General features: G+C 37.8%; 1 protein-coding gene across 1 annotated transcript in view; it reads left to right on the forward strand.

Moving 5' to 3' along the window:
• The window catches only part of EMCN (endomucin), a 127,463-nt gene that overhangs the window by 98,615 nt on the left and 4,640 nt on the right, over positions 1–24,208 (forward strand). Inside the window, exons 5-10 of the mRNA XM_005681371.3 lie at positions 4,747–4,839; positions 5,281–5,334; positions 7,433–7,528; positions 12,018–12,042; positions 13,187–13,248; positions 19,320–19,393. Of these exons, the coding sequence (XP_005681428.2) occupies positions 4,747–4,839; positions 5,281–5,334; positions 7,433–7,528; positions 12,018–12,042; positions 13,187–13,248; positions 19,320–19,354 (365 nt within the window). The 3' untranslated portion in view covers positions 19,355–19,393. The remainder of the gene's footprint in view (positions 1–4,746; positions 4,840–5,280; positions 5,335–7,432; positions 7,529–12,017; positions 12,043–13,186; positions 13,249–19,319; positions 19,394–24,208) is intronic.

Below are 24,208 nucleotides of genomic sequence, written 5' to 3' on the forward strand. Positions count from 1 at the left end.
AGCGATTAACACTTTTACTTTCATAAACTAATATATTAATATAATATAAATTAACATACACTTCTATATTAATTATATATATAATAAACATACTAGTATTAACACTTCTAAAGAATTTTAATTTATTTTTATTCAATTAATTTTCACAACACTATCATGAAGAAAAATTATAATCACCATGTTTTTATTTTGAAATCCAGTTTTATTATTAATTTTTCTGATCACAGAAATAGCACATGCTCATAGTAAATATTTTTAAAATAATCTAGCTTTAGAGAAGTATATAATATTGTAGACAGTTAAAATAGTCCATAAATGTTATCAATTATTCTCAGAATAATTGTTAATAATTTGATATATCTTCTTGAATATTTTTAGATTCTTTGGTAACATTTATTACTAATACTGTTATTTTATCAAATGTAAGATTAGAGTAAATGTATTTTTAAACTTTATATTTTTTCACTTCAGTCAGTTCAGTTGTCACTCATGCGTGTCCGACTCTTTGCGACCCCATGAATCACAGCACGCCAGGCCTCCCTGTCCAGCACCATCTCCCGGAATTCACTCAAACTCATGTCCATCGAGTCAGTGATGCCATCCAGCCATCTCATCCTCTGTTGTCCTCTTCTCCTCCTGCCTCCAATCCCTCCCAGCATCAGAGACTTTTCCAGTGAGTTAACTCTGCATGAGGTGGCCAAAGTATTGGAGTTTCAGCTTTAGCATCAGTCCTTCCTAAGAAAACCCAGGACTGATCTCCTTCAGAATGGACTGGTTGGATCTCCTTGCAGTCCAAGGGACTCAAGAGTCTTCTCCAACACCACAGTTCAAAAGCATCAATTCTTTGGTGCTCAGCCTTCTTCACAGTCCAACTCTCACACTCATACATGACCACTGGAAAAACCATAGCCTTGACTAGGTGGACCTTTGTTGGCAAAGTAATGTCTCTGCTTTTGAATATACTATCTAGGTTGGTCATAACTTTCCTTCCAAGGAGTAAGCGTCTTTTAATTTCATGGCTGCAATCACCATCTACAGTGATTTTGGAGCCCCCAAAAATAAAGTCTGACACTGTTTCCACTGTTTCCCCATCTCTTTCCCGTGAAGTGATGGGACCGGATGATCTTCGTTTTCTGAATGTTGAGCTTTAAGCCAACTTTTTCACTCTCCTCTTTCATTTTCATCAAGAGATTTTTTAGTTCCTCTTCACTTTCTGCCATAAGGGTGGTGTCATTGATATTTCTCCCAGCAATCTTGATTCCAGCTTGTGTTTCTTCAGCGTTTCTCATGATGTACTCTGCAGAGAAGTTAAATAAGCAGGGTGACAATATACAGCCTTGACGTACTCCTTTTCCTATTTGGAACCAGTCTGTTGTTCCATGTCCAGTTCTAACTGTTGCTGCCTGACCTGCATAGATGTTTCTTAAGAGGCAGGTCAGGTGGTCTGGGATTCCCATCTCTTTCAGAATTTTCCACAGTTTATTGTGATCCACACAGTCAAAGGCTATGGCATAGTCAATAAAACAGAAATAGATGTTTTTCTGGAACTCTCTTGCTTTTTCCATGATCCAGCAGATGTTAGAAATTTGATCTCTGGTTCCTCTGCCTTTTCTATAACCAGCTTGAACATCTGGAAGTTCACGGTTCATGTATTGCTGAAGCCTGCCTGGCTTGGAGAATTTTGAGCATTGCTTTACTAGCGTGTGAGATGAGTGCTATTGTGTGGTAGTTTGAGGATTCTTTGGCATTGCCTTTCTTTGGGATTGGAATGAAAACTGATCTTTTCCAGTCCTGTGGCCACTGCTGAGTTTTCCAAATGTGCTGGCATATTGAGTGCAGCACTTTCACAGCATCATCTTTCAGGATTTGAAACAGCTCAACTGGAATTCCATCACCTCCACTAGCTTTGTTCGTAGTGATGCTTTCTAAGGCCCACTTGAGTTCACATTCCAGGATGTCTGCCCTAAACAACTTTTTAGATGTGGAAACTCAGACACAGAGTTGAAGTGCCTTGCCTATGATTCCACAGCAAGTAAGCGCTCAAGTCACATCTGAGTCAGGGGCCCAGTTTCAGAATCGTGCTCTCAGCCATCCATGGCACCTCTTGTACGTCCTCTGCTGATAATGCTTTAGGAGTAACGTGGGATAATAGGAGTCTCAATGAGATCCTCAGAAGTCATCAGCTCTGCACGTATCATGGCTCCCTCCATGTTAATTGCAGAAAGAATCACATTAAACTGACAATTTATGAATTCAGCCAAGACCTGTCATTTTATCAGTGTGTTCATGCTAATGGACGGGGTTTCTCAAATTATAAGTTAATTCCCTTTAAGTGGGTCATGACTAATATTTTTTAAAATGAAGTAAAAGAGTTTAGAAAACACAAGAAGGCATTCAATGTAATAGAGGTGAAGTGTGTGTGTGTGTGTGTGTGTGTGTGTGTGTGTTGATTTTTTAACCAAAGGTAGTCGTTATAAGAAAAAAATTAAATACTTATTCAAGGAGCCATATCCCCTTTAAAAAATAATTAATTCTAGGGACTTCTGTGTTGGTCTGGTGGTTACGAATCTGCCTTCCAATGCACGGGATTCAGGTTTAATCCCTGGTTTGCCAACTAAAATCCCACATGCCGCAGAGTGGGGCAACTACTGAGCCCCTGTGCCATGTGCCAAATAAATAAGTATTTTTTTAAAAGGGGTTAATCCTGTTGCCCACCTGTGGATCATTAGCAATAACAGCACTGGATAGTCAATACATTTTAAGTAGAAAAGCTTGGAGTTTCATCTGATCCAGATAGATTATACTCAGAAGTGTAGCCACCACTTAGCCTGCCTATGAGAAGATAATAAGGTAGAATGCGGAGTGTTGAAAATTAACCCTTGGGAAATCCCAGGAGGATGAATGCCTTTGGTTATTTAATCAGCTATCTTATTCTCTACCAACACATCCAAAAGAGCATTCATCTTTACTAGAACACTTGACACTGGTAAAAGCAGCTAAGTACCAAGCTTTCAGCTAGTTCCTACTCTTATCTTTAAAATTCCTTTTTCTGCCTGCTCAGTGCATAGCCTGACATTTTTCTTTGTTCTTATGGGCATATATCTAGCTTCCTCCCACAGATCTCTTGCATAGAAAGAACTGTACAGACTCTTAACATTTTTCTTCCCCCACGGATGTCAGAAACGCATAAGCATGCGGTGCGTGCTGGGCTGTGGGTGGCAAAGAGAGAAAGATCCCAGGCAGTCACAGGCAACATCTATTTCTTTTATGTACTTGTACATGACCTTCATATTCCTAAGGGGTATAAGAGATGACTCTTACATCATCTAAGGAGTCAGTTATACTTTATTGCACAGCTGCTGTAGTCAAAACTTCATGTGAATGGTGGGAATGATGGCCCTCACACTCCAGGAACTTGCAATGCACTATAGAGACAAGGCAAACAGGTGTGATTAAAAGACACTACTTCATACTTGAAGGAAAATAGAATGATTTTTCAAAATCTTTTCCAGATACAAATTACATTTTATTATAGATTCATGAGAATAAATGCTGTACACTTAGAAAACATTTAATTATCTATATTTCCTTGAAATTTTTTGAGATTTATGAATTTGGAATAATACATTTTTATTTATTATTTTTTTTGTTTGAGTCATTCTGATGAAAGATGGAAGATATTCACCTAAGTCAACAAATAGTGACAATCTAAAAATAACATTTTCCATGGAAAGAAAGAGCAGTGGACATGCATCCAAACAGCAGTTGCGCTGGAGAAACCAAACAAGTATAAATCACTGCTGTGCTTTCAAGATAAAAATGAAGGGATCTTCCATCAATTTTCCCCAGTTCTTCCAGTCAAAGCCTCCATTGCAATCTTTCTCTTTGACCAATAAAGAACACTATAAACTGCATTTCTGTCCAGTTTAAGTATTTATAATAATAATATAAAAATCAGTATCACTCAAAGTTGTAATATCTAAAATGTGATGAATGTTTTTGCATTGATTTGCATTCCTTCCCCTGTTGGCTCAGACAGTAAACAGTCTGCCTGCAATGCAGGAGACTGGGATTTGATTCCACGGTCAGGAAGAAACCCTGGAGAAGGAAATGGGCAACCTACTCCAGTATCCTGTATCTTGCCTGGAGAATTCCATGGACAAGGGAACCTGGTGGGCTACAGTCCATAGCGTCACAAAGAGTTGGACACGACTAAAGGCTTCCCTAGTAGCTCAGACTTAGCAACAGCAGCAGCAGTAGCGCAGATGGTAAAGAATCTGCCTGTGATGCAGGAGACCAGGTTCGATCCCTGGGTCGGGGAGATCCCCTGGAGAAGGAAATGGCAACCCACTCCAGTACTCTTGCCTGGAGAATTCCATAGACGGAGTCTGGTGGGCTCAGTTCATGGGATCGCAAAGAGTCGGACACAACCGTGTGACTAACTTTCACCTTTCACTTTTCAAGAGACTTACACCTCTTACAGTAGGTGATATGAGCTATAGCCTAAAATGAAACACTTGTTCAAGTTTTATTTTTGGCCAGTTCTTGAAGAGATAATACTAACACCTCCGGTGTTACAAGAGGAACACATGACTTAATGTACAGTTGTATGTATCCCATTATTCAGTGATAAACGGTTTTTACAGATCATCCGAAACGCAAACGTTTTGAATCTTCAAAGAAATCCAGAAAGAAAAGTAAATACTATAATCTGACTCTGACTCTAGGTTTATTTTTTTCCTACAGTTAACACTTCACCACCAGAAGCATCATCTTTCAGAACCATTACATTATCCTCAATGTCAGTTACAACTCCAAAAAACATCTCCCCGTCTCAAGGTATGAATTCTGTGTGCATGAGTGGAAGCTTGCTTTGCTTGACTACTCCTCACCAAGAAAATGTCACCAATTTAAAAGAAAAAAAAAACCAGACTTCTGAGATATAACTGATATAGAAAAACAGACTGTACATTCTCAGAAAGGGAGGGGGCATGAGGAGACTTTTGGAGGTGATGGCTATGTCTGTTACCTTGATTGTGGGGATGGTTTGACGGGTATGTGCTTGTGTCCAAACTCTTTAGACTGTATACATTAACTCTTTACCAATCTCAAGTTATAACACAAGACTCTTTCAGAATGAGATAAAATGTTTTCACTCGAAGCTTCATACCTATCCATCACAGAGGCTACCTCAATAGAGAGTGGGGAGGTGAGGGAAGGCTTATGAGGACTGGCACACATTAACCTAAGGTGACTTTTTTTTTTTTCTTAAAATCATAGGCCTTGAGAATGCAAAAAATGCAAGCGCTTCTACAACCAGCCCCTCTTATTCCAGTGAGTAACACATGTATCTTCATTCAGTGCAGTGAGTAGTTGTGCAGAATGTTTGAATGTCACAAGCAAGGGAAGGGATTCAACCATAAACAGCCTTTTCTCAACTTTACTTAACCGGCAATCCCATTATAATCCCATATAACTGCTTCAAAAGTTTTCTTCTACTGAACTTGTTTTAATAAATACACTTTGAGCATTTTTTTCCTTACCTTAGTGCCAAGCAATTATCACCAGAGGTCACGGTGACTTGATGGGGCTAGCCTCAAATAAGCCAAAGTGCACAGGCAGAAATCTCCATAAAAATGAAAATTCACCTTTACAGAACTTTATTTTAATGTCAAAAACAGCCTTTTAAGAAATGTCCCATTTTAGCAAACACACACACACATATATATATATATAAAATATAACATACTGTATATACTAACACTGAATAGAGAGGATATTCATGAATTTCCTTGGAAATTAAGAATAAGATGAATATATATATGCAGCTGTGATGAAGAAAGATTATCTTAGGTTTAGGTAAAGTCATCCCATTCAAGAAGTCAGCACTGCATTTATGGAGCTGTTGTGTCATGGCGTCTTCATTTCAGGAAGCACTAGTGATCACATGCAAGATCTAATATGAACCCAGCAAGACCTACTTAAAACAATTATTTAACCATAACAGTGAAGTGTAACCCACCCTACCAATGAACTGGAGAGCTATTCTTAACCCCTGATAAATATAAGCATTACATACTCAAGTAGATGAGAACACCTAACTGACTAGTAACTAACTGTAACTTCTGTGTCTCTACTTAAATTCCTGTTACAGCTTTTTCCTTTTATTACTCTTGTTTCAACCTGGGAAATCACTGCCAGAAAAGAAGGCAAATTACCCCTCTCTTAATAAGAACAGGAAAAACTCACCCTAATTACTACTGCAGCAGCACCATACCCACAAGTAGACATTCATAAATACACACATATTTCTTAGACCACGTTGTTACATTGTAATATCCTTTTATATTCAATTATGTTCCAATTTTAAGATATTATTACAGAAAGATATTTGTGATTTTCTTAGGAAGTCAGCTTTATGACCAGAGTATTTTCAATAGAACCAGTAAGAGATATCTTTTTTCTTTTAGTTTTATCGAGATACAGTTGACATACAACACTGTATAAGCTTAAACTGTACTTACATCATAAAACATCACAATAGTAAACATCTATCATCTCATATAGATATAAAATTAAAGAAATATAAAAAAATTGTGATGAGAACTCAAGACTTTGTTACTCTCTTAACTTTCATATATAACATTTGTTGTTGTTGTTTTTCAGTCACTTAGTCGTGTCCGACGCTTTGTGACCCCATGGACTGCAGCACGCCAGGCTTCCCTGTCCTTCACCATCTCTCAGAGCTTGTTCAAACTCATATTCTTTGAGTTAGTGATGCCATCCAACCGTCTCGTCCTTTGTCATCCCCTTCTCCTCCTGCCTTCACTCTTTCCCAGCATCAGGGTCTTTTCTAATACTTCAGCTCTTCGCATCAGATGGCCAAAATATTGGAGCTTCAGTTTCAGCATCAGTCCTTCTAAAGAACATTCATACATACAACAGTGAATGCATAACATACAACAGTGTTAATTATTAATATATTTACCAAGTTGTTCCTTGTATCCCTAGTACTTTTTATCTTCTAATTAAAAGTTTGTGCTTTTGACTCTCTTCATCCAAGCTATAAATCAGTAGCTTCATTATAAAGTAGTGAAGAATATAAAGCATGCATATGGGCCTGGTTCTAAGGGACATCGTCTGAGTGGTCAGTCTCCCATTTCCTCATTCCTTCAGTCACCAAGAGAGTCTTCCTTAGAGTTAGAGTTTTATTTCAGAAAGGCTACAAGACTGACATCAAGTGGGTGCATCAGAAATAGCAACTAAAGCATAACCCATGAATCAGATATATTTTTTTGCTTAAAATGCAATGTTTTTAATAGAATGATGTTTAAAGAAGAAAGGAAGCATGCATGCTTTTTCTCAGTTAATAATCTATGTGTTGTGAGATTCAATACCCACTCTAACTGACGATGTCTCCAATACTTTTTAGGTTTTATTTTGCCGATGGTTATTGCTTTGATTGTAATAACACTTTCAGTCTTCGTTCTGGTGGGTTTGTATCGAATGTGCTGGAAGACAGACCCAGGTAGGTAACCATGTTTTGTTTCATTTTGTTTTCCTAAAAGGAGAATATGCTTGCTTAGCCTAAGCTTGAATTTAAACTCTTAGTGAGAGAGAGGAAATTTACACAGGAACAAAATGCTATACTGGTTGATCACAGAAATAGAGAAAGGGTAGGAATCAATTGAGCGCTGGTGAATGTAAGGAATTAACTCCTAATGGCAGGCTGGGGCTTCCCTGGTGGCTCAGATGGTAAGAAAAAAAATCTGCCTGCAATGCCAGAGACCTGGGTTCTATCCCTGGGTCGGGAAGATCCACTGGAGAAGGGAATGGCTACACACTCCATTATTCTTGCCTGGAGAATTCCATGGACAGAAGAGCCTGGCAGCCTACAGTCCATAGGGTCACAAAGAGTTGGACACGACTGAGCGACTAACACTGTCACTAATGGCGGATGTTATCGGATATGGGCACATTCTTTTTAACGAAAAAGCCCTAGGTGGATGGTTGGGGAGTATGGTACTAAAGATGGCATAAAATGACATGCCTTAGCTATAGGGAAGACTTGTTCCATTACCGTGTAACAGAATAAAGAGAAATACTGGGACCCATAATTTCCCTGTGGGACCCATAATTTCAAGAAGAGTATTTTGTGTCTTACTTCCCCGTTGGGAGGCACAGCTTCCTTCCTATGAAGGTGTCTTCCAGGACTGTTGTGTTCTGCTAATTTAATTAGTTCTTCCAGATTGAACACTATTGCCATTTTGAGAGGGATTCTAGTTCCACAATTCTTTTTGATCCTCCTTAATCTCTCCATTAGCGATGGAAAGTCTTGCTTCTTTCATTTAAAATGACACTGCCTTCTTTCACATCTTCACTGGTTGTTTTCCTCTTTTTTGCTGTTTCATCTTCTCCCTGCCTCTTGAATATTTATGGTTCCCCTAATAGCGTTTTATTTTAAAGTGTTTTTTAAAATAAACTTTAAACTTAAGGATAGATTTAGGTTTACAGAAAAGTTGTGAAGATAGTTACAGGGTTTTCTTAATAATAATAATACCCTTATTATTAATATATTAGTATGCTATAATTGCTGCAATTAACCAAAATTGATATATTATTAACTAAAGTCCCCATTTTATTCAAATTACTTTCAATCTTTATTCAGTCTTTTTTTCTGTTCTAGGAACTTGAGCACTCTTTTCATTTGATGCTTGTCTAAATCCCCTTTCAGTTCCCAGGAACTCGCCTATGTTACCTTAAACTTTAATCTGTCTTCTCATTTCAGACACCTTCCTGGTTGTATTAATATAATGGAGTGCCATGTATTCTGCTTCATCCATGTTATTCCTTCTCCTAGAATGTCCAGTCCACTGCTTAATTTTTATAGTATACCTAATCTCCATCTTATTCATTAGGATTTACCTTAAAAGCAGATTTAATCTATATTTTTTAATATCTCACCTCTTTAAGCAGAGTAGAGTGTTTTGACTCTATTGAATTTAATGATATTATTCATCACACTATAGTGTGGTTACTTCTGTATAAGCCTACTTCCTCTGCAAGCCAAACATTTTATTCTATTTAGGCTGTTGTAGCAAAAATGCTGTAGACTAGATGACTTAAACAACAAAAATTTATTTCTCACAGTTCTGGAGGTTAAGTTCAATCAAGGCACCATCAGATCTGATGTCTGATGACCACACTCTTCCTGGTTTTTATACCTGCCTGTGTCTTCACGTGGGAGAAGGGACAAGAGAACTCTCTGGGTCTTTTTTACAAGGGCACTAAGCCTTTTCTGAGGACTCTTCCCTCATGACCTAGTTGCTTTCTAAAGACCCAACATCCTAATACCATCATATCGGGCATCCAGATTTAACATATGAATGTTAAGGGGACATAAACTTTCAGTCCATAGCATCAGACAACCCCTCCAAGTTACAAACTACATATGACTCACGTTGCATTGTGCGTAACACAGAGCAGAGAGAGTCTTACTGAATCTTGTAAATTCTAGTGAAATAAGACCTTTCCTTTCCTCACTTTAACTCTAAATAGTTCACTAATAGAACTCTACCTAACACTCATATACTGTTAAAAAAGTAAAAATCAATCATTTTTATAGCATATACACCCTGTGGTATATATGTTCATGTATAAACATATGTATATATGTGGTGTCATGTATATGTGTGGTATTTCCTCTCCCCTGTGGACAGTGTGCCCCAGGACACTCATGAATGCTGTCCCTGAGGCCAGTCCCTGACCCTGCAGGGTGTGGACAGTTTGGTGCCTGTGCATGACAGTGCAAAGGGAAGTAATGAGATGAAAACAGCAGTGTTCATTTTAGCTCTTGCTGGAAAATAAGAAGAAAACAAATCAATGTCTTTCCCTTTGGGAGTTAAGTGAATAAACTTCTTAATAGTGTCTGAAATATGTTTCCTCAACTCAGTTTCCAGAGGGGAAGTAGCATTTTTATAAATCAGTTTGATTTCTCTAAGTTCCTAAACCACCAATCAGGAAATCAACCAATCAAGTAGAAAACAGAGAGTGCTGAGTATATAGAATAGGAAAAAAATTTGTGGACTAAATGCATTTGTAAAAATACCATGTACTGAAAAATTGCTTTGCATAGGGAGATTTGTAAATAAATTATTTGAAAAGTTGGTGATGATAAACCATATCATTTAGGAAAAAACGTGTAAGATTCCTACCACTATGGAATTATTCTGAAGACAGGCAGTAGTTTATAACCAAACTGGGCAGTTGGACAGTTAGCCAAATCCATTTGATTGTTGTCAGCTACACAGAATTTACAGCATTTTTATCATTAAATTAGCACCATAAAACACCTGCAGTTAATCACTCTTCAAGTATGTGGGTGAGACTTTATTAAATTCAGAAAATGCGTAAACTCACTCTACTCTCTGGAAGCCAACATGAACCAGAGGTTTTTGTATGAAACTAAACTCAACCATTCCATCCTAAAGGAGATCAGTCCTGGGTGTTCATTGGAAGGACTGATACTAAAGCTGAAACTCCAATACTTTGGCCACCTCATGCAAAGAGCTGACTCACTGGAAAAGACCCTGATGCTGGGAGGGATTGGGGGCAGGAGGAGAAGGGGACAACAGAGGATGAGATGGCTGGATGGCATCACCGATGCACATGAGTTTGGGTGAACTCCGGGAGTTGGTGATGGACAGGGAAGCTTGGCGTGCTGTGATTCATGGGGTTGCAAAGAGTTGGACATGACTGAGTGACTGAACTGAACTGAACTGAAACTTGACTGGATAATGCTGACTGCAGTGTGAACTTTAACCTTATTAAGAATGGGATATATGCATAAAGTAATCTGCTGGTGTGCATCTATCTGCTAGTGAACCAATATTACAGTCTTATAAGGAAAAATATTAAAGCAAGCATACAAGAAAATATCTGTTCATCCTGCAACAAGGCTATGAGCATTACAGGTGATATCATATGTAACAGTTATAGTGGGAATTGTAAAATATTGTTAAAACACTTAGCTTATGGTAAGAAAGACGAGGTTAGGTCTAGTTGGTAAACAGCATATGTTGGAGTATCTTAACCAAAGTGACAGAAATAGAAGTGGCCAAAACTTGAGTGGAAATCAAGGTCTTTATAAGACAATAATGCTCAAAGTCAGGAGAATGGTATTCAAAGGCATATCCTGATGACCAGAGCTATCTTAGATGTGAAAGGAAATCCAAGAGATAAGAACCAGTAGCCATGGAATAAATCACAGCAAAATCAGGAACAAAGCAAGGACTTTAAGCAATTCCATTAACTATTTTGACTAATAGGCCATAGATTAATGCAAGTTTTGACCAGCACCTCCTGCTCCAACGAGGCTATGGTCTTATGCAAAATGAATCATCCTGTGTTCACACTCTAACCAAATGCTTGTGGACCAGCCTGGCAAAGTGGATGGAAGATTAGTCGCAGTTAGTAGCCTCAGTGACATTTTTCAGGGTACTTTTGAAAGGCTGAATCTGTGGGCTTCAGATGCAATTAGAAGCAATACCTGCCTCGTGGCTCACAACAGATATGGAGGTTTGGGTCCCCAGAAAGAGCAATGTACAAAGAAAAGCCAAAAAATCAATTCTCAGTTCTAAAAATGTAATTCAAGACTTTGAGGCTAATTTGTTTTCAGAGATACTGAAATAAATGGAGACAGTTTTTGGTATCTGTGGAATGTGTGATAATGGATAATATTCTACATTATGGTATGAAACTATAAGGTTAAAATCAGTCCAGAACTGAGTGCAGTGGAGTTGGCCTATTTGAGACTAGACTGTGAATATATTAGCCGTGACTGAGGAATGAGTGGTAACCATCTCCGAGGAAATGATCAGTGGGACAAGGAATAGCGGGAGAGATTAAAAAGTTAAGAATTGGCTTTAGAAGCATTTTTGCATAGAAAGTGGTCGGTGTCTCAGGGTTTTTGTAGCCAAACTGTTAGCAATTCTAATAACAATTTCCTCATCTTCTAGGCACACAGGAAAATGGAAATGAACAGTAAGTAACTTTGCATCATTTTTTTTTTTTTCTGGAAGCTCTATTGTTTACATAAGGGAAAGCATTGATCCTCTACTCATACATTTATTTTTTAAAGCATTTGGGTAGAAGGTACAATATCTGGGGTTTGGCCACTCATTTGTCAGGGAGCTTTCTCTATTCAAAAGAGAAATCCCAACAATTAAAAGAGAAGATTCCTCTTAGGCTTGGATAAAGTGGTAAAATTGCAAATCAAAAGTTGAAAAGGAAGATAGAGGAGTGAATACAACCATGAGGAAAAAATCATAGATAAACATATCTAGATTTTAAACTAGATTTCCCATAGAAATTTTCAATATGCTTCTCACAGGTAAAATCGTGCCTACACCTTGAGACATCTCTGAGGGGCTTTACTTTAACAGCAAATGGTAACCCTGCTTGGTCTTTATGAAAACAAACAAAGCAGTCCTTAGCAATCCAGCCAAGTGCTACCATCAAGAGGCGGCAAAGAGACACACTCTTTTAACGTCAAAACCAAACTCTGTGTTTTCTGTGTTGACCTGTCTTTGTAGCCTGCTTAATTGTGGGTGTTTTTGTATATTCACTGGGTCGAGAGCTTTAAGAATAATGTCCCTATACCACCTGGCCTTCTGAATTTAAAGTATAGGTTCTTGAGAAGTCCAAGGAGAGGAACTGGGGTTTGAAACTATTTTGAACTGAGAAGGGGTAGGTGGGAACTTTTGTCGAAATAGTTCAGACACTACACTGCAATATCCACGACCCCATGAAAATGAATGTCCCCAGAACTCAGACCAGTCTAAAAGGTTTGGAAACTCTTCTGTCTTCTCCCTCACAATTCAGAAATGAAGGCTATGTGTAATATGGACTCGGAGACAAGTGTTTCACATGACCCATTTTGACATTTAGCTTAGCTGATGATCATCACTGTAACAGAATGACAGATTTATTGACTTGATTCCAGAAGTGAAAGTGCTATGAAAGTATGTGTCTATATATGAAGAGACACAAGTTGTGCAATAGAAACACCTACAAATATATATGCACGTGTATCTTTGTCTTTCTGTTTATATAATGTTTTCTTTGTTCCACAGATATGTAATACTAATTACTGTGGTGTTAACTTAATGTTTTCTGTTTCAAATAGACCTCAGTCCGATAAAGAGAGTGTGAAGCTTCTCACTGTTAAGACAATTTCTCATGAGTCTGGTAAGCTCCCAATATGTTGATTAGATGAAAAATGGTTATTTCAAAATCTAACTTGAATTTTGTTCATTGCCACAATAAAAAAGCATAACTTCTTTAGAAATAATTATTAACCCCAAGAAATAAAGAAATTCTCCTATGAAGGAAAAGTGAGCCGTAGAAATACCATTTGGGATAAGATATTAGACTATCTGACTTTGATAGGTTGCTTGTAGATGTATTCTAAAGAATGAGTGATGACGAGAGGCATTTTCTATCCTGCAGTAGTGGCAGAAAAAACATTAAGCATGCCACAGGTTTTTGTTTTTAAAGTATTGTTGTTGTTTTGTTATATTTTTGGTAATGGCTGTGTATAACCACTTGGAACTTGGATTCATCAATTAAAATGTAAATCATATCTTATATCATTTCACATTATTTTAATTGAGCTTCTCAATGAGGACAAAACACAATTTTCTATTGATATAGTTTATATTTCTTTTTCCAGTTTCTTAGATTTTGATTTCATATGGTTTGAAATGTAAAAAGTTTTTCAAATATAGATATGATTTGTATGAGTTACATTTGCATCAAGAGTAATGAAAAATGGGATGCTAGCTTTTAAAAATTAAAAAAAAAAAAGCAAATTCCTTTTTTGTGCTGAGTAGACCAAATATTTAAAACTTCAATATTCCAAAACACATAAATAAAAAGTAATTTTAGTTTTACAAAACAATCTAGGTGGCTCTAACAAATATCAAGTTATATCCAAGACACTCAAAATATTCAATCACCCCAATTTAACCTATACAAAGTAGTCCCAGAATACATATGTTATGTTAAAGTGAACGATATCAGATAGTAAACATTGGATATATATTGCAGAAAACAATTTTGTAAAACAGAAGACTTTAAATGTAGTCCCAATTCAAGATCAAGATATCAAACACTGATAGGGGTCCCAATTTCAGGTAGAGGATTCAAACTAGAACAAATTACATACAAGAACTGAGAAGCAAGGGCACCCAAGATCTGCAGAGACATGGCCAAATCCCTCATGCAAGCCATTTTCTTCAGACTTTCAGTCTTGTATCTTTCTGTTCTTTATTCCCACATTGTTTTCTTAAAGGTAACCATCTGAATGAGTGAAAGAGTAAAATTCATTCACAGGATAATTGGAAACCACTCACCAGTTTCTCCTAGCTGTTCACCAGCTTTGACTAAGCAGCCAAGCCTATTCTACTTGGTCAGGAAGGGACAGGCCAGAAGCCTGAATGTGAACTAATCATGAGCTCATGGAGGATCTGGAGCGTGACCACACTGTTTATCAAGAAAAGTTCTCAGAATCTGCCTATATCTTGTAAGCTACATCACAGTAATTTCATGCACTCTCCTTTATTTCCGGGGAAATTTAACCAAATTGCTCGGCAGCTTCTGGGGCTCTCCAAGCTAGAAGTCCCTGGAGGGAAGCCGATGGCTGTTCTGGGGATGAGGGGCTGGGATCAGGACCACCTGCTCTACCAGGGAAATGATAATTGACACCAGAATCAAGACTCTTGGGGGGGGAAATTGCCAGAGAACCTTGTGTTTCTTGGTTGCAAATTTGCTGATTCTTCTTTAAAGCCCAGGGATAATTCTGTATAAGCTGATATCACCCACTCTCACAGTAACTGCAATAATAAGTGGGTAAACCATGATGGGATGATTCAGAAGGCCCTTAACTCTCCAAACTTCCTCTTCTCCAGAAGTAGCTTTTCTGGTCATAGGTCTAAGGAGGAAATATTACTATGGAAATAAAAAGGTCTAGTCTTTGGTACTTTTATTTCTGCCAATCTCAAGTTAGGAAGCACACCTCTTTTAATAAAATAACTTCTCAAAGGTCAACCTAGCTGGTTATAGGAAATATTTGGTGATAGAGCTAAACTGGGGTTCATGTTTGGGAATGCATGTACACCCGTGGTGGATTCATGTCAATGTATGGCAAAACCAATACAGTATTGTAAAGTAAAATAAAGTAAAAAAAAAAAAAAAAAAAACCTAAACAAAAAGAGAACACACCAAAATGAAAAAATAAATAAATAAATAAGGTGAAATTGGTGACTCAGAGTTGATTTCAATGGCCTAGAACTGATAATCTAAAACATACTGCTCTCCAAATGCTTTTTGTACTACCACAGTTTTTATTAAACTTGATAAAAGTCTCTCTACCATTAACAGTACTTGATGGCTTCTGAAACATCTGAAAACAAATCTCTTTCCATATCTTCCCATCTTCTGAGACTTATTTGAATGTTCTTTCTTTACAAAATTGTTCTCACCACACTCAAAGGAAGTTACAGTATCATAATTATTTTTACTTAAATATCCCTTCCCTAATAGTTACATCTTTCTTAAAATATAACTAGAATAAAGTCTGAAATAATTCTAAAAATAAAGTCTAAATTTCTATCTCAAATATAAAAAATTTTAAATATTCAAAAAATATAGAAAAGAATTTGATAGAACAAATATGTGACTACCCACCATTCAGAATTTATGGTTGTTACATTTCATGGTATTTGCTACACAGCCTAAGAAATGTACCAACAAACATATGTTAATTAACACACCAAGGTTAGTAATATGAAATTTGAGCTTCAGTGGTCTTAAGAATTAATTGGATTAGTCAAAGGTCAATTTATAAGCTCCAGTCTTGTATCTCAAAATAAATTTTGCCATTTTAGAGGTCAATAAATCATGTTTCCAAGGAAACAGAGCTCTGTAGCAACCCACCTTCAGGGAAAATGCCAGTGGATACTAAACTTCCTGGGTTTCTATAAGCCTCTATGCTTAATGGCTATTGTTCTGAATGTTTTCTCCGGATAAAGCAATTTCTTGCCCGAAATCTTCCTCTTCTGATTGCCTTGATGTTTATCCATCCATATTTTCTGATTCCTCTAAGTCTGATCTTTCTCAAGCAGATGTTTTTGTTGAAAATGTAGTCCATAAATGTTTAAAGTTTGATTATTTCAATTGGGAGCTTTCTTTATTGTAAAAGAAAAAGCCTGAGTATACATGAGAATGTGCTTTCAGAAAAAAAAAAAAAAAAACAAGCACCAAACATAGCAGATCATGAAGTCCTTTATAAGAACATACAAGATGCCTCTCAGATTTAATTAAAAATCTTGCCAAGTTAAACATCACCATGATTGATTGCAAAATATACATGTGACATGAGGCATTTTAAACATGATTCCCACTTACACCACATGTTAGAAAGTTAATATAGGTTATCTCATTTTTAACGTGTAAGGTTATAAAAATATGAACAAAATTGTCTAAATTAAGGAATACATGATTCCACAAAAGAAAGAAAACACAGTGATGCTGAATTTAATTTCAAAGTATTACTTGATTTTGAACCTTTTGAAGGGAGAACAAGCAGATCTGAATTCATCATAATTTTCCTTTTCTTAGAAAACACTGATAAATTTTTATTATCTTATATTAGGTTCCAACACTTCAGCATGCCTTCCATGGTGTGCCAGACTTCTCTTGATCAATTTTTGAACCATTTAATATTAATAACACAAACTCTTCACATGTCACTCACTTCTATCCACTGTCCTCCTCACTGAACTAAGGAGGAGACAGAACCTTGGTCTTCTTTGTCATTCCCACTTCCCCTCCTACCCATTGTGGTAATTACACATTAGTTATATATTGTTAGTATACTAGCACTAGTTAGTATGTTATGGTAATTATTCATTAAATATACACTTCTCTGTTTATTTCTACAAATAAAAGTTCATTTATAAGTAGAAATGAACAAAATTGTAAAGATGAGCAAAAGATTCATAGATGTATAAAGCCATACAGAGATTCAAAATCTATCTTTTTAACCCTTCAATTTTGACTCAGTCTCTGATGAAGGTGAAAGAGGAGAGTGAAAAAGCTTGCTTAAAATTCAACATTCAAAAAACGAAGATAATGACATCCAGTCCTATCACTTCATGGCGAATAGATGAGCAAAGAGTGGAAACAGTGTCAGATTTCATTTTCTTGGGCTCCAAAATCAATGCGGATGGTGACTGCAGCCGCTAAATTAAAAGACACTTGCTTCTTGGAAGAAAAACTATGACAAACCTAGACCATGTATTAAAAAGCAGAGACAGCACTTTGCTGACAAAGGTCTGTATAGTCAAAGCCATGGTTTTTCTAGTAGTCATGTTTGGATCTGAGAGTTGGACTATAAAGAAGGCTGAGAGCCGAAGAATTGATTCTTTCAAATTGTGATGCCGGAGAAGACTAGCATCCTCTTGAACCCTCTTGAGTGTCTCTTGGAGAGCAAGGAGATCAAACCAGTCAATCATAAAGGAAATCAACCCTGAATATTCATTGGAAGGATTGATGCTGAAGCTGAGGCTCCAATACTTTGACCACCTGATGTGAAGAGCCAACTCGTGGAAAAAACCCTGATACTAGGAAAGATTGAGGGCAGGAGGAGAAGAGGGCAACAGAAGATGAGATGGTTGGTTGGCATCACTTACTCTATGGACCTGAGTTTGAACAAACTCTGGGAGATAGTGAAGGACAGGGAAGCCTGGCATGCTGTAGTTCATGGGGTTGCAGAGTCAGACACGACTTAGGGACTGAACAACAACTTCCTTCGCACTAAGGCTTCCTTGCCTGTCCCAGATGTACATGGTCTTCCCATTAACTGTTGATTTGGCAAGTCAGCATGCACTGCTGCCTTGGAATATCTCTTAATGGCTTCAACTGCCAATTTAATATTTGACCTCAACATGCATAATGTAGAATGGAGAAAATAGAGACTAGAAAAAATTAAAAATTACTTATGAGAGACAACCTGGCATCAATACTGGCATTTCCTTCCAGTTGTGTTTTTCTAGGTATAATTGTATTTTATTTGCTTTTACCATATATGTCATTATTATAAGTATTATTAGAATCATATAGTTATTTAATCTCTTCACACTTTCTATTCCCAGCTAGACAGACTGTGGGAGTTATTAAGGGAGATATTAACAATTGTAGTAATTTTCATATGAATTGTTTCTGTGACTTCTGGTGGATGGTAGTTGTTCAATAAATGTTTCTTTTGTTTACTTCTTATTCCTGTACTTTATAGCCATGGATTCCAGGAGGTGCTGTGCCTTTTGTAAAATATGCAATAGTGAGAAAAGGGTTGTGCTGCGCCGGGAGCTATGAGGGCTATTGCTCAGAGCCAGACATTTCTTGAAACAAAATTTAAGGAACTCTTGAATGGTAGTCCCAGGTTTGTTCTTCTTAGATCTGTGGTACTATTATCCCCATAACAATGCAGGTAAGAGATGAATCATTTCAGTCCCCAGAAGATGGTCCTAACTGGCAGATAAAAGCTGGAGCAAAGCAATGACATTTATTCTCAAAGCTGGAGACCTTGACCAATATTGCTTTTATAAAGTATGACTGATGTTGATACTTGAACCTACATGAAAGACACAGGTAATGTGAAAGGCTTTGACCACAGATCCACGAGCACATGGAAATGCTCATGGTCTTTCAGCTTCGCATCATCCTAGGTTAATATTTATCTTTATATCGGATGATGGAAAAACACTGTTATTTTGAGTAATGTTCCCTGCGCTGCTTTTTATGTCATCAAAGTATTCATGTTGGCCTATAAATCCATTTTCACAAAACTCTCACGGAATTATTTAAACAGAGGAACCTTGAATGTTTTTCTGATAAAATGGCACTTTAAATATATGACATAGTTTTGCTTAGGCAGAGCCAGTTCATGGACCAAGCAAAATTCGATAACTCATTCTCTTGGGTGCCTCTCTTGCTATCACCTCCCAGCTCACACCATCTACCGGCAGGGAGCGAGTCAGCATCACTCGTCCAGGGTAAAAATAAACAATGGCCGAAAAAGCTCATAAATCCTGGGGAAGGATTTCCAGGCAATAAATGCCAAGAGGTAAATTGTGGCTCTGATGACATTCTTGAGGGGAAATTGGACTTTCTTTGAAAAAAAAAAAAAAAAACAAGCTGAGAAACTTTTATTTTCATCCTTATTCACTCTCTGACCAAAACATATCTTCTGTTTTTAGGGGAACACTCTGCACAAGGAAAAACCAAGAACTGACAGCTTGATGAATCCTCTCCACACCTGGGCAATAAATATGTAAGTTTCCTAATTTCGTTCACTGAGATACTCATTAATATCTGTTTTGTTAGCCTGCTGCAGCTCAGATTATTTTTATACTTTTATAACCATGGCTTGTGTCAGTGAAACCATCATTTTCTATTTGTCTAAAAACAAACACGAAGAACACTTGCCAGAGAAATAAATGTCTTGGGGGCTGTAGAAGAGTTCTTCCAGTTGTCCTGCCTCCCTCAGGGACAGTGCAGTCCATTCTTTCTGCCTTTTGGTAGCGTTCCCTCATAACTGCTGTTTGCCTCTATCCGGGTCAGCATACGCACACTTCCAGTGGCAGTTAGACAGGGTTCTATTGCTGGGGAAGGATTGCAGGACCCCACATGACTGTGCTTACAAATTTGCGATTTATTATGAAAAAAAAAATTGACACATCAGCTGCCTAAAGATAAAGATGCACATCACAGCCAAAGGTTGGCTCAGGGCAAGGGGTCCAGAGATGCCAGATGGGAGACCCAAGTGTGCTTCCTCTGTAAGGACCACACTCAGGTGTGCTTTCTCTCTGGGACTAGGAACGATGGATGTGCACACAAAGCACCTCAAACAAGGTGATCCAAAACACGCTCTCAGCTGGGAGTCCATATACCTGGGCATTCAGGAAGGCACACTCCTGCTGTATAACCAGAGGAGTGACAGAGCCTTCCGGGTGTCTCAGTGAGACCAGTGCCAAGTCTTCAATCTCATTACACTAATTGTTAATCAATGAATAGTTGAAAGCTCTCAAACCTCTGGATATGAGCAACTGTCGTTCTGTGTGATCCATGCTCTGACCAGGAGTCCATGCAATGCAGGTGTATGTCTTATTGCAGTGAAACAACTCAGGCCAATTTCAGGCCTGCTGGAGTCGACCTTTCCGGCTTAGCATAGGATGGTCTTTTGCCTTTCTACAATTGCATAAGAAAACTCTCTTCTGACTTTAGGTTTCACAAGAAACATTAAGTACATGCCCTCACAGTGTCTTGTAATTTTTAGAATCTGCAGAAAAATTTACTTTATGGTAACTAACGGTGAAAAAAACAGAAGGACAAATAGGTATATGCCCTGAATTGGCCTGACCACAATGGTAGTCACTCTGGGTAGTGTCCAGGGGAGGGGGGATATCACTGTTACATCCACTACCTGTGTCTACTTCCTAGTACAAGTACAATGCTGTTATGGATACTCAGTCAGTGTTTATTGAGCAAATGATGCTTCTTTGGCTAGAAGCAGGAGAGATACACAAAGGAGTATTATCCAGACATATGCATCAGGGTCAGAATTTCATCCTTCTCTAGTCAGCAAAAGGTAGGTTAGGATGAGAGAGGAAGCTCTTTCAGACGCAAGATTTGAGAAGCTGAGAAGTTAGAAACTCAGAGACACGTGTTCAAGCCCTCACTAGTGCATGGAAAGCTTCCTCTGTAACAGCCATGGTTCCTTTGCAATCCTGTGCCTATTGAAAAACAATACCTTCCAGAGTATTAACATGCTCAAATCTTGGTAACTAATTGTCCACTTTGGAGGAAGATGAAGTGTTCAGTTGGAAAGAAAACGACAGAAAAGTCTCTATATAGGAGGCAGCCTCAACACAGTCTCTGTACAGAAAATAAGAATGAGTGCTGATCCAAACAAGCTCAACAAAACGAATTATCACCCAATTCGTGTTCCTTTCCACTTTTGTACTTTAAAAATTATTGCTAAAAATATTCCTAGCCTCTAATCTCTTGTCTTTGGGTTTGCAGAGGTAAATAATTTCTGTTGCCTTTCTGAGTAATTGTGGAATTACATAACAATGTTCTGAAGAGTAAAGATGAAAGTAATGGGAAGAGACATGCTCGACATTGGTCAATTCTATTTTCTGTTTGTCTTACCCCTTTTCATTTTATTTCTCTTGAATCATTGAACTTTAAATGTAGTAACCAGTAATTGCTTTCTAAGGTATCACCTATCAAATATCAGCTCAGAAATTCATGATAAATAGAATACACTTGTGGCTCAGAGCTAAAGAGTCTGCCTGTAGTGCAGGAGACACAGGAAGCATGGGTTTGATCCCTGGGTTGGGAAGATCCCCTGGAGAAGAGAATAACGATCCACTCCAGTATTCCTGCCTGCAGAATCCTGTGGACAGAGGAGCCTGGCAGGCTACAGTCTGTGTGTCACAGACACGCTTCAGTCGTGTCCGAGTCTTTGAGACCTCATGGTCTGAAGCCTATTAGGCTCCCCTGCCCATGGGGTTCTCCAGGCAAGAATGCTGGAGTGGGTTGCCCCGCCCTCCTTCAGAGGATCTTCCCAACCCAGGGATCAAACACACGTCTCCTGAGGCTCTTGCATTGCAGGCGGATTCTTTACCACTAAGCCACCAGGGAAGCTTGGGCTACAGTCCATAGGGTCACAAATATATAGTCAGACAAAACTGAACCAGCTTAGCACACACATTTGACCTAGAAGTTGAAGAAAAAAGCTGAGAAGTCTTTGGATCTGTAGGTAACAGCACACACTTGTATGGAAACATTAACTCGTGTTAAAAATGTTCATCTCAGTATAAATTTCTAGATGTATTTAATGCCTGCTGCTTCATATAATGATCATCTATTTAGTGCAGAGTATTATATTTAATGGAATTCCAGAATACCTTTCATCTATGATCATTGCCCTCTCTGTGAAGTTTGTCTAGTGAGAACATGAAAGTACACACAAGAAATAAGAAAATAATTAAGAGAAAAAGATTTAAAACTGCATGGCATGATTGATACACTTCATCACTTCAGTCTAGTTCTAAAATCTGAGACCTTCATGTCAACAGAGAAAGGTCAGTGAGAGTTTCAAAAAATATTATCCTTTCATTGCATATTTATTGCTACATTTAGGAACCATAATTTTTCAGAATAAGAAAATGATTATTTTAGTTTAAACTTTCCCTGTATAATTTACTTTGCTCACAGATATTAGCTGATACCACCCTCAAAATGGCTCTTAGTGCAAAAATAACTTTTGTTAAGTTTCAAATTTTAGAAATATATTAGCTGTATGTATTTCTATACATATTTGTGCTCTTTTACCTCATGCGAAGAGTTGACTCATTGGAAAAGACTCTGATTCTGGGAGGGGTTGGGGCCAGGAGGAAATGGGGATGACAGAGGATGAGATGGCTGGATGGCATCACCAACTCGATGGACTTGAGTTTCAGTGAACTCCAGGAGATGGTGATGGACAGGGAGGCCTGGCGTGATGCGATTCATGGGGTTGCAAAGAGTTGGACAGGACTGAGCGACTGAACTGACTGAACTGAACAGTGCAAATATGTTTTGTTAATCTTCTTCTCAGATTAATTTTCTCATGATTAATTAGGCGTGAGAAGGGTGACATAGCTAAAGGAATTGATTTGCTGTTATATAGAACTTCTACTTAGGTCAGAATTTCTATGCAAAAATGCAGAGCAGGAAAGCACATCTTTTTTCTTATTGATCCCAACAAATAGTCTGAAAAAAAAAACTGGTTAATAGTGAGTGTGAAGGATCATTAGCTAATATTATTTATGAAAGTGAAAGTTGCTCAATTGTGTCCAACTCTTTGTGACCCCATGGACTGTACAGTCCATGGAATTCTCTAGGCCAGAATACTGGAGTGGGTAGCCATTCCCTTCTCCAGGGGATCTTCCCAACCCAGGGATTGAACCCAGATCTCCCACATTGCAGACGGATTCTTTACCAACTGAGCCACAAGGGAAGCCCAAGAATTCTGGAGTGGGTAGCCTATCCCTTCTCCAGTGGATCTTCCTGACCCAGGAATTGCACCAGGGTCTCCTGCACTGCAGGCAGATTCTTTACCAACTGAGCTATAATGGTATCTCTACGTTGCTATTAGTCGCTCAGTCATGTCTGACTCTGAAACTCCATGAACTATAGCCCACCAGGCTCCTCTGTCCATGGAATTCTCCAGGGAAGAACACTGGAGTGGGTAAGCCATTCCCTTCTCCAGGGGATCTTCCTGACCAGGGATCGAACCCGGGTCTCTGACACTGCAGGCAGATTCTTTACCATCTGAGCCACCAGGGAAGGCCGTATCTACATGGGGGAAATGTATAAAGAACTTAATGTAAAAGAAAGACAGTAGAAGAAAATGTAGTTAGGTTTTATTATGTGTCTGATTAAGAATTTTCAAACCAGGAAACAATATAAGAAAACTCAATTTCCAAGACAGAAATTTCTACTACATCATGACTTAAAATTTTCAAACATAAAAATTGTCATAAAGAAAACTATAAATTGGAAAACATTTGCCATAAATATGGGACCAATTAATTAGTATTCTAAATACCCAAAGACATTTACACAAATTGGAAAATTTTTTAATGAGCCAAGGCCATGAACAGGCAATTCATAGAGGAGAAAATAGAAATGGCAATATAAAATTATAACCTTCAATTTAATTGAGCTTTCTTTTTCCAGTATTTAAAAAGAATACTGGTGAAACAGATAATTTCACATGCTGCATTTGACAGCATAAATTGGATTAATTGGATTAATCTTTTTGAAGAGCAGTTTGGTAATATTAGCTAAGAGACTTAAAATTTCACATTTGTCACCTAGTAACTTCACTTCAGGACATTTTCATAAGGAAATTATTGAAATATTATTAAAACTTAGTATACAGAGAATAGTAGCAAACGTTTAGAAACAGTATGTCTAATGGTATGGAAATTTCAAATAAATTATTTTTCATCCTATTGATGACATTACACAGCTAACAAAAAGAAATAACTCTCAAGATAATTTTTTAATTGCACATAAACATGTCTTTCCAACT

This window comes from Capra hircus, chromosome 6 (assembly GCF_001704415.2).
Source record: "Capra hircus breed San Clemente chromosome 6, ASM170441v1, whole genome shotgun sequence".
Lineage (NCBI taxonomy): Eukaryota > Metazoa > Chordata > Mammalia > Artiodactyla > Bovidae > Capra > Capra hircus.